The following is a 10,813-nucleotide window of genomic DNA, read 5'->3' as shown; positions in this document are numbered from 1 at the left end:
ATGGCTGATCGAGGACTTGAACAGCTGGATTTCAGCATCTGGTTGCCACATGCCAGCAGCCAGCAAAGCAAGAAATTATTCTACTGGACCATGATTTACATATTTGGCCTTTGAGCATAAGAGGATGTAGCAGACATTGTCAGAATCAAATACAATATAAAGCCCCCTGAAATACGAAACTTGTTAGATTGTCACATCTCTAAATTTTAATCTCTGGTTTGAAAGAGTCTTTAAATGACACAAGTATTTTGGTTTTATCAGGATTTATCTGTCTAACTTAATTAAAGCAGACATAGCTTACAAAGACTGTTGACTATAAAGCATGGTTGAAGAAAAACAGAGGTGTGTAGCAACAGCATCATGCAACTGGATTTGTGGTTTTCTTTCAGTCAACCTGTACCGATAAACCCATGTGCAGAAGGCTCTGCCCTGAACTTTCAGCTCAGATATGAAATTGCTGCTACTGCAATATCAATATTCATAAATAAGTTATAATTACACTGAGTGATGTCTTCCCAATGGCAGAGAGCTGTTCCCCTCTGGGGCAGAGCTGTGTGTTTCAGAAAGCCCCGTAGGCATCAATGTGCTTCCATGGTCAGAGCATTTGTTTGTCCTGTGCTGGAGCTGGTATTTCACAGGTCATGGCATATGCAACAGCACAAATTACTTGCTATTCAGTGCTGTCCCTGCTGTTTGCTTGGTTTAGAGGGGTGTTTTGGAGGTGCACTGTGCCTGAGAAATGATATTCAGGATTGGTTTATGACAGTTGTAAGAAAGGGGTATCTACATGCGCTCTCACTGTGGCCTCCAGGTTCTTCTTTCACAAGGAAAAGGCTCATCCCTCTCCAGTTGTGTTACAGCAGAGTTAAAATGGAGGTCCCTGCAGAAAGGACACAGGTGTGATTTCAATGAGACATTTACAGAGTGATGTGGCCGTGGCAGCACTGCTCAGATGTGAAAGGATGAGCTTTGTCATCCCTCGCCCATCTAGTCTTCCTCCCTTGGTAATTCTTCAGTTGCTCACAAGCTGGTGACCCAAGACAGACAACAACAAGGTGACAACTGTGTGGTCCCCTAAGCCGTCTCTGTGCAGTTGTAGAGTTTGTTCCTCAGAGGTCTGCTGGAACCTGTTTTTCTGTATGCCCTTATGTCTCTGCGGGTCCCGCGACATGGGATGACTTGGCACCCACGAGGGGCTTGTTAAAACCAGTGGGAACAAGGTGATGAACTTACGCTGGAGATAGTCTGAGGACTCGAAGTGTTGGCTGAGATCCACATTTCCCCAGAGGGTAAGAAGAGTTCAGGCTGGAAGATTTGGTTCTGTCTACTGCTGGAACTTCTGGCCTGTTACTGTCTGGGTCTGTGCTGTGCTGAGGTTTGGTTTGGCCAAGTGCCTCTCTGGGGTTTGAGACTCTTGTCATATTTGTTTTACTGGCTGGATTTTGATTAGTTCAATAGTTCTATGAGTTTATTCTAATAGGATTCATACGAAGACATGGTAGGTTTGCTTCAGGAGCTTTCATTTGTAAACTTCACTCATCACCAAGGCAAAGCTGGAAATGGAACATTAGCACCGGTGGTGATGTGTGTCAAAATGAGGTCTCTTTTTTCCAGCACACTGGACATGAACAATAGGAAAATTAATGAATTAAAATAATGTATCTCTGAATTTCTGTAGTTTTGATCAAGAAGCTTCATCTTCAACTTCTGAGCCTGGAGAAGAGGGTTAATGGAGCTATGTCATTGCCCACTAGTCTGTCATAAAAGTCGAAAATGTTATTTCGAAAGACCATTAGAGGAAAGCTGTGGAATGCAGAAGTGATTTGAGTTAAACTGGTTATTGCCCGTCACATATGTTTCCTTGCAACAGCAATGCTAGTAAGGCAGTGTCTCTGCTAGAGCACCTGTGATATTGCTGCAGTCAGTCCAGTGCCATTCCACAGTGATTCACATCTCCTGGGCTGGATCTTTCAGTTCTGTTCATTGTGCTGTTCTGCCCTTTATAACACAGGTACCCCCACTGGCAGCAAGAAATAATATTTTCTTCTGTAAGACAGGTCATTCCCCTAAGGCCTAAGCGTGGTGTGATTGACTTCCACTGCAGGCTCGACAAATCCCTCATTCTTCTCACCCATTCAGGCGGTGCCAGTTTGTGTTGTGTTAAGCTCAGGAAAAGGAATGAGCAGAAAGTCTTCTAAAGCAGGAGGAGTGGCTTTGTGTGCCTGAGACCTTCAGGCAGGACTGGTGCCCCGTTGTTAGAAGGGAGAGTCCACGTTTATCTAATTACCACCAGAGAATAGTTTCCTGATTGCTGCCATGTGCTTTTTGTGCTTGGAATTGGCAGAATTTCTGTCAAAGCGTTTCCAAGAGCTTCGCTTTCTTCCTTTGATTTTAATGTGCAGATCAGCCATGCCCTCTCAAGGTTAAACCTACTTTGTCTGTCCCCTTGCAAACCAATTCTTCACGTTCTTAAGAAATTTAGCAAATGACAGAAAGTCCTATTCGAAGACAAATATGCAGCAGCTATGGGAACAGATTAAAAAATCTTAAAGTACTTGTTTGCAATACTGTTTTCAGGATGTAAAGGTATGTAAAGCCAGCAAAAGGTAAACGACCTATTGAGACAAAGTCTAATGTTAGCTTGTATAGCGAAAGGTGATTCTGGTGCTATTTTTTAGTGAGTTAATCGAATTAGAGTAGCATATATAGCTTCAGCTCCTGCCTGATAGTTCACAAACCTGGCTTTATAACTCACCCTATTCTAACGCGAATCCCAGCCTCTCTTGGATGTTGTCCACAGGAGTTATCACTCCTGTGAACCTGGCCAGCAAATCCATACCACCTTATCTCCTCTCCTCCTTCTTTTCTGTTACTTTTGAACCTCCAGCCACCCTTCCCAACATTGGTAAGAACTGTCTCTAACTCTTGGTTATTTCATGCACTTAGACTGACCACAGATTTTACTACCTCTTGGCTGCCTACGTGTTTCTATGCAGTGCTTACTATGGGCGACTACTCAATGTTGTTGCTTCTCTTGGTCTTTCTCAATAGATAGCACATCTCTGCTCCTTTCTTATCACTGATCCAATTCCATTAACTCTGTAGTGTGTCTCAAAAAGAGAACAGGCAGGTAAACAGTGGATTTATTCATCTTTAGAAGTTTTATCTATATGTCACTTAACTTTTTATTTCAAATAAATGTAAAAGATCCAGGGAAAGAAAATTTCTGATGTACACTGAAGGTCAAGTGTACGTGCAAGTGGTATACTTATTAATTAACTTAAATAAGAGCATTCCCCCTCCCATAAAAAAAGCCAGCAAAACTTTGCGTGGGGAAAAAGCCGACACTTGTGCTTGTCGTAAGACATGATGCAAATCCTTCAGAAGTTGGTGCCTGTCCCATGAATACACAGGATTTTCCAAAGAGACCGTAAGTGAGAGTCTGCAATTTGTCTTTCATTTTCCTTTTTGAGATTATTTAGGATGGAGACAAGAAAACAGAATCTCAGTTAGCTGAAGTCAGTGAATCCAAACTGAATTACACAAACCAAAAGTTCAGCACCTGTTTTTCTAATCCATGGAAGAAAAGGGATCTGTCAAAGCTGGTTGATCTGCCATCTGGCACGTATTTCCTGTACCTGGCTGTAATCATGGGCTGATTTTTGCTGGCCCATTTCCAGAATCAAGTAAAGGAAACTTATGACCAGCATTTCACTTTTACCTTCTCTGCCACTCAGGATCTTTTAAACTGTACATTTTTAAAAAGCCTTTAAAGATTTCTTTTCTAGCTTTATTTTTGCTCAGCAAAAATTACAGCCAAAAAAAAGTTTTGGTTTTTTTTTTCTTTTTTTTGTGTGGAAAGTTGCTAATATTTTTAGATAAGTGACAAGACTTTTTCTGTTCCTCTTGATCTCCCTGTGATCTCATTTAGCTTTGAATCTCCTGCTTTTTCCTATTGGTTTCAATTGGGGAAAGAGGTGTCCAAGGCATGTCTGGTGATCATGTCTATGGTGACAATTACAATACTTCCATTCAGCATTCCTCCTCCGAAGTCCCACCTGATAGGTCTTCACTTCGACCTGGAGTGCTTTGCTGCTAGCAAGACTGAATAATAATGATTGAGAACACTGGAAAAAAATCTTAAACATCCCCTCGTAACTTCAAGAAAGTTTTCAAATTTTTAGTAAAAATGTTGTTCTTTTCTTCTTTGTTCTTCCCTTCCTCTTCCAAAAAAAAAAACAAACCCCACCTCTTTTTTTTGCTTTGGGTTTCTGTTAAGGGAATTAATTTTCTGAAGCAGCTGTTTCCCATGTTGTGATGGCAATATGGCAATAGCTCTTATTGCCTGCTGCATTTCTATGTTTCAGGAGGTGTTTGCAGAGGAAAAGAGGCTGAGGCTGGAAGGAGGGACTGGAGACTTGTGGCTGGAGAGCGCCCCGCACTTCGGTGCTTCCCGAGCTTAGCCCTCTCACTGCAGGCTCCAGGGCAGAGTCTTTGTGTGGCTGATAAAGCTTGAGTCCTTATAGGACCCTGCTGTGTTGCTACTTTAGAAGTGTGGTGAAAAGGAGTAACTTTGGGGAGGAAAAGGTGAAAGGAGGAGAAGAGCTGGGATGCTTTGGTTCGGTTGTGCTGGTGCAGACACCAGCACTTCCCATAACTTAGGTGAATCTCTGTTGCCACGCATCACCTCTGAAGAGGGGAACAGTGCCTCTTGGTTATGTAAAATGTCCAGAGATATCAGCGCAAGTCTTGCTTGTCTGTGGACAAAGGAGTTGCTTCCCTCACTTGCTTCTTCCCATCACTGTTTCCTAATTTAGAAAGAAAAGGCAAAATGCTGTTGCACTGAGCGTATGCTGTTGACCGAGGAAGCAAAACCTAAGCCATGCCTTATTCACCCTGAAAAAGAAAGAGCGCCTAAGTAATACAACTCATTTGGTCCAGAATGCTTCAATATCACATCTCCTCAATGTCCATTTGCTGATTTCTGAAGGCCATTCTACAGACAGCCTGAATACAACCTGCCAGAAGCATACACTCGATACTTGTAAGGTCAAATAACAAACTTGTAGTAATCACCGTTTCGTATTTGGTAAGAGATGCATTTCTGGACATCAACAGGTACTGTTTTGTTTGGGTTTTTTTTTGTTTTGTCTTTCTCAGAAACACTGTAGGAAGGAATTTATTTAAATCAAGGTTTTATCTGTATTTATTTTCTGTTCTTGGGGTTGGGTTGTATTGCTGTGAATGCTTTTAACAGTGTCTCCCTGAGGGGTCCTTAACCACTGACACCAGCCCTACCTTTTTGGGATGTGCCTGGGCTTTGGAGCAGTCATCCCTGGGAGGTCACTGTCCAGCCATGAGTCGGTGGCAGGGAAGGGAGGTGACTTTCCTGAAGTCTCTACACAAGCTTACGGCTGCATTTCTCTCACCTGCTTGTCTTTTATGAACTCACTGACCAGCAAGCTTTTCATAGTACCAAGGTCCTCAGATTCTCTCTGTCCTATGAATAACTGAAAACTGTGTTTGCGTGGCAAAAGTAATGGACACAATTTCCAAATTTCTTTTGCACAGCGGTGCTTACCTGTGTGACAGCTCCCCAGCTCGTCAAGACAACATTTGCTTTTCTTGCAAACTCACACCTCTTCCCCCTCCCCTTGCCCCTGCTTGTACAGAACAATCGAGTAAAAAAGATTTTATGCAGTTGACAAAAATTCAGGGGGTTGTCTGCACAAATATTTGAAAAGTCTTCCCTCAGGGTATTTACTTAGGGCTTATTAATCAGGGGAGTAATGGTGATTTCAAAGTCAAGCTCCAATCTCCTCGCAAAGGTGTTGTAATTCCACTATGGAAAATAAGATCCATTTTGCCCCAGTGCATGCTCATTATTTCACTCACCAAGATACTCCTTTTGTTTCAAGGCTTATGTTATGAAACAATACCCTGTAAGCTAATCGCTGCTGGAAAGAAGAAGTTTGCTTTACAGTCAATGGGTTTGATGCCTTGGGTAGTTCAAGTAAGGATCTGCCTCTGTCTTGCCTTGATTGACAAGGCCCTGTCTATAAATTTAAGCAATTAAGCAACCCAGTAGCAGATGCTGGGGAGATTCACTGAGCACAAAGCTGAGAAAGATTGCTGTGCAGGTCTCTGGCTGCTCGCTCTGACATCCTGAAGCCCCCCCTGCAATTTGAAACTACGAAAGAAGATCCAACTCCAACAGGTGAGTGTGCTTCTCTGTTTGCTCCATGTCATACTCTGGCTCGTGAATCAAGCAACAGGTTTTGCTAAAATGGTAAAAAGTAATTTGTTCTGAAGTTTGTTTCTTTTGCTCTCAAAAGTCTGCTCTTAAAAACAAGGAATTTAAGCTTTTTTTACTCTCTCGAAGCTTATACATAAACATACACTCCTGTAATCACATGTAAGGCTACAGTGTAAGCGTGGTGATGTGTATGAGGGAAACCAGGTCTAAAACTCTGATTTAGCAAATTTAAAGCATTTGGTTTAACAGGAGCCTAGAGACCCAAACATCACTCAAGGAAAAGACAGGCCAGGCTCATTTCACTTAAGTCTATCCAGCTGAGGACACAGGCCAATGAACACAAATCCGTGTGCCCCATGCAGTAGTTGACTTCTTCAAAATTAAGTGTCAGTCTGGGGTTTCTAGGTGGACACTTTCAAATGCAATGCAAGTACGTGAAGTATAAAATGGATCTTGTGGTTTAGAGCTACTTCCCAGCTTCCTTTTTTTTTGACAGAGAAAGTTTTCCAAAGAGACTGATTGCTTTCTTCACTGAAAGACAGCAAATACAGGAGGGCCCTGGCTGATGCTGGGCTGCTTAGAAGGGGTGAGGAGCTCAAACCTCCTTTGGTCACCTTGGCTATGCCCCACCTTGTCTCACCAGCTTGGCAGCCTTGGTTGGGTTTGAGCTGGCTGGTAGGGCAGTGTGTGCAGGAGGAACAACCAGCCTCTCTGGCTGCAGCCCTGAGTGTGGACCAGCACAGGGTATTGGTAATGGCAACCCCAGTAACAGTTTTGGGATGTGCTGAGATTATAGCACTTATTCAGGGATGCTTGGCTCCTAATCTAGACTAAAAGGTAACTGGGATAAATTCAGAATTAAGTGCCTGGGTCAAAATGCTGATGTTGTACACAGACCTTTCCCTGCTGAATGCATGGAGCTGCAGCCGTGCTGCTTTTCCCCCACATAGCAAAGCTGGGAATCTGCCACCTCCCACGGATGGACAGACAGAGCCCTTCCAGACTGACCTGCCAGGATCAGAACTGTCAGGGCAACCCAGATGAGACAGTAAGAAGGCATGTGCTGCAAGGTAAACTTGCATTAGGGAGATTTCAGTGGGTCTGAGGCACGGACTGGTGGCTTTATCTCTTTCAGACAAACCCCACTGCTCTGCAGGGAGAGTTTGCCCACTGCTGGTTTCTGTTACAGGCCTTTTCACTAAGGCTTTACACCTCTGTGAGTAGGTGACCCCTCCTTCGTACATCTGCCTATCTTCTCTGGGGCTGAATGAGGGTGGGGAACAGTGTGCCTGAGGGGAGGAAGGGCTGAGCCTGTGCACTTGTACTTCTTGCCTCCCAGACTGTTCTGGCTCCCCCAGCCCTCCGCTTCTAACCTTTCTGCCTCAGCATGAAGCTCCACCGTGTGATCCTGGGCGCTCTGCTTCTCGTGATGCCAGCTGGCGGCAGCAGCACACCCAAGACCTCCGCCATTGACCTGCGGACCTTCGTCGGCTGCGCTGTGCGAGAATTCACCTTCCTGGCCAAGAAGCCTGGCTGCAGGGGGCTGCGGGTGACAACGGACGCGTGCTGGGGACGCTGCGAGACCTGGGAGGTGATGTTACACCCAGGGCTGAGGGTGGCTGGCTGTCACCAACATCCCTGAGTGGTGCTTCTGCCTCACAAGAAAAGCCCTCAAAAGAAACCCACTTAACATTTAATAGCTTGCAGCTCTCTATGAAACAGGCAAGGGCTGTCTCCTGCTCCAGGATCCCTTTGCTACCAGCGTCAGCAGCATTTGCTGTCAGTTGTTCCCTCTCTCCATCCTTCCACCGCCTCCAAGGGGGATGCACATCATGTGATGATATTAATGAAGCAGTTATGTAATACTCCTATTATGCAATTTAAAAGCCTCTTACATCTTGAACACTTAAGGAAAGGAGGCCTTTATTACTTTACTAGAAAAAATTCCTTAGAGATTAAGATGGAGCTCCCAACTGATGGGTAATACATTTTATTCCAAAAAGCAAATCCCAAAGATAGTGTCTGTTTCTAATCCGGTCCCATTTTAAGTCACAGCCCTGTATAAATATGAAGTAGTTATGTTTTGGGGGCATACAGGGCTAGAAAGAAAAAGCAGAAGTACATCTACACACACTTCAGAGAAGAAGTTTCTGATGATCTTTGCCTTTCTACCGCTGGAAGGCTCAAGCGGCCAGTCCCAGTTTAATTTATTCAGGGAAGCCTCAAGTGACTCCAGATGGATTTTGTCCACATGAAGACAAGGGCTCTGTACCAGGGACCAGAGGAGGAGCCAGAGTCTGTATTTCAACTCTGACTGCCTTCTTTCAGTGCTTGGTGGGATGAGGGGAAAGGCCACTGGTGACCAGATTTCCCTGATGGGATAAAGTTCCTTCGAGGGACTTCTTGTCATGTGGTTTCCCCCTACTCCGAAGCTCCTCTGGCAGCACAGACCCTGCAGACTCTCTTACCGTACTGCAGTACCACTGGGATGTTGTTAAGCTGAATGCACCTGGTTGTAGGCTCAACAGCTTCCAGAGAGCACCACAATGTACTTGGATGGGGGGACGGGAGTCTGGGTATCTTCTTGACGAAACATTACATCTGTTCCTTTCTACACCATCATTCTCAGTTCCCAGGGCAGGCTCTTTACATAGCATAGAGGGAAAGGAAGAAAGACAGAAAGAAAGAAATTAAAATGTCTCCTGGTTTTGTTACCTTATGCTGTTTCCCACCTGTGCAAGAGAGAGGATGATGGTGGATTCCCATTCCTGTTTGTGCTGTCCCTTCTTGGAGGCTTTGGGAAATGGGTGTCCCTGTTGAGAAGAAAGTTGTTTTTCAGCAAAAGCAATGCCACTGCGACACCATGTGGGAGTGTGGCTTTCAGGGTCTTCAAGCTCCTTCCATCTCCTGATGGCTGAGTTCCCTGGCCAAGCTGTTTTTCTCATGAGGAACTGCAGGCTTCTACGCTGACTGACATGCCGAGTGCATCCCCCATGATGTACATCCTTTGGGCTTAGTGGGATGTACAGCCTAACTGAAAAGACCGGTCTGGCTGAGAAAAAGCACAACCATTTGGGACCTGGATGCACTTCTGCTCTTGGGCAGTTCCTGCACATGGAAGGGTTTCCAGCAGAACACATGTGGGTTTTTTTTTTTTGATGGAGAATCAATCTTTTGAAAGAAAGCAGCTGCTTTTGGCAAACATCCGCATTTGTTTGAAACACTAGTATTCTGCTGAAAACCAGCTTTTTGCATAGGCTTTTGTCTTCCTTCAGGCAGTTTTAATTGGGGCTTTATGCTTTAAACGAACAGAAACACGCACATACACCCACTCCCCTCAGTGACAAGGCTCCAAGAGGCAAGTGTTGAAGGATGCAACCTGAAAATTATTTCCATTGCCCCTTTCACTTGATCCGGTGTCTCCCCCATTTATGCTAAATCTCATTGTGGAAGCTGGGTCTCCAGATGTTCCTTTTGTGTCTTGCCTGAGGCCAGCATTTCTCCTTCACAGAGACCAGTGCTGGAGCCGCCTTACATCGAGTCTTACCATCGTGTTTGCACCTACAACGAGACCAAGATGATAACAGTGAAGTTGCCCAAGTGCGCTCCTGACGTGGATCCCTTCTACACGTACCCGGTGGCCATCCGCTGTGACTGTGACATCTGCTCTACTGCCACCACTGAGTGTGAGACTGCCTGAGTTCTCCTTTCCCAGGTCAGGAGAGGAGGGGCTAAATTCTCCCCTGGCTTCATACCTTTCACACAAAGGGTGTAAGTCAGTCCAGAATTTGGTCTCGCCCTCTAATGCTCCTAACCATTGACTTTTCTGGGCAGAGGAAGCTTAAATCTCCTCTCCTCATGCTGTTCAAAACATTGTTGCTGTAGAAATGTAGCACACAACCTCGCAATAGCAAATCCAGCGGTAAAAAAAAAAAAAGAAAAAAAAGGAAAAGAAAAGAAAAATAAGAAAAAAGATGCAGTTTCCCTTTCTTACAGGCTTTTCACACTATGTGACCTTTCTTCATGCACAAAGTGCACATGGACTAAACAGTCACTGGGGGGTGGAAACAGGCCACAAACGCATTATCGCCTCTGTAACAGCCTCTTTGCTCATGAAGATTTTAGCTCCTTCCCAGTAACGTAAATGCAATTAGCAGCAATTCTACCACCTCACCCTCACCATTAGTTCTTCTTACCCTGAGGTCTATCGTAATAACAGTCAAAGAAAAGGTTTTTAAGGCCAATGAAATGAAAATAAGTATCTGAATTGCTACCTTGAAATCAGGGTGAATGCATACTTAGCCCTGACTCAGCAAAGTACTTAAGCTCATGATTAAGTATTTTGCTTAATATCAGTGGACTTCTACAGTTAAGCACACATTTCAGTGATTTGCTTATTTGGAGCTATTCTATTGGAAAAAATCGTGCCTCACAAGAGACAACTCAAAAAAAAAGAAAACATTAAATCTGTAAAACCAAAAGTGCCTATCTTCCCATCTGCCTTTGTCCAGGGAAAGGAGAGGAACTGACTTCGTGTAGAATCAGCGAGACTCTGTG

The 10,813-nt window shown here is 44.4% G+C and overlaps 1 protein-coding gene across 1 annotated transcript; it reads left to right on the top strand.

The window, feature by feature from the left end:
• Nucleotides 1–7,643: 7,643 nt before the first annotated feature.
• Nucleotides 7,644–9,956, top strand: GPHB5 (glycoprotein hormone beta 5). Its single transcript, XM_009875925.1, has 2 exons — nucleotides 7,644–7,847; nucleotides 9,768–9,956. The coding sequence occupies exons 1-2, from the start codon at nucleotides 7,644–7,646 to the stop codon at nucleotides 9,954–9,956; spliced, it is 393 nt and encodes a 130-aa protein (XP_009874227.1).
• The last annotated feature ends 857 nt before the right edge of the window (nucleotides 9,957–10,813 follow it).

Source organism: Apaloderma vittatum, unplaced genomic scaffold (genome assembly GCF_000703405.1).
Source record: "Apaloderma vittatum isolate BGI_N311 unplaced genomic scaffold, ASM70340v1 scaffold8079, whole genome shotgun sequence".
In the NCBI taxonomy this organism is placed as follows: Eukaryota; Metazoa; Chordata; class Aves; order Trogoniformes; family Trogonidae; genus Apaloderma; species Apaloderma vittatum.
The sequence above is the reverse complement of the archived record's forward strand: the minus strand, read 5'-3'. Positions and strand labels throughout refer to the sequence as shown.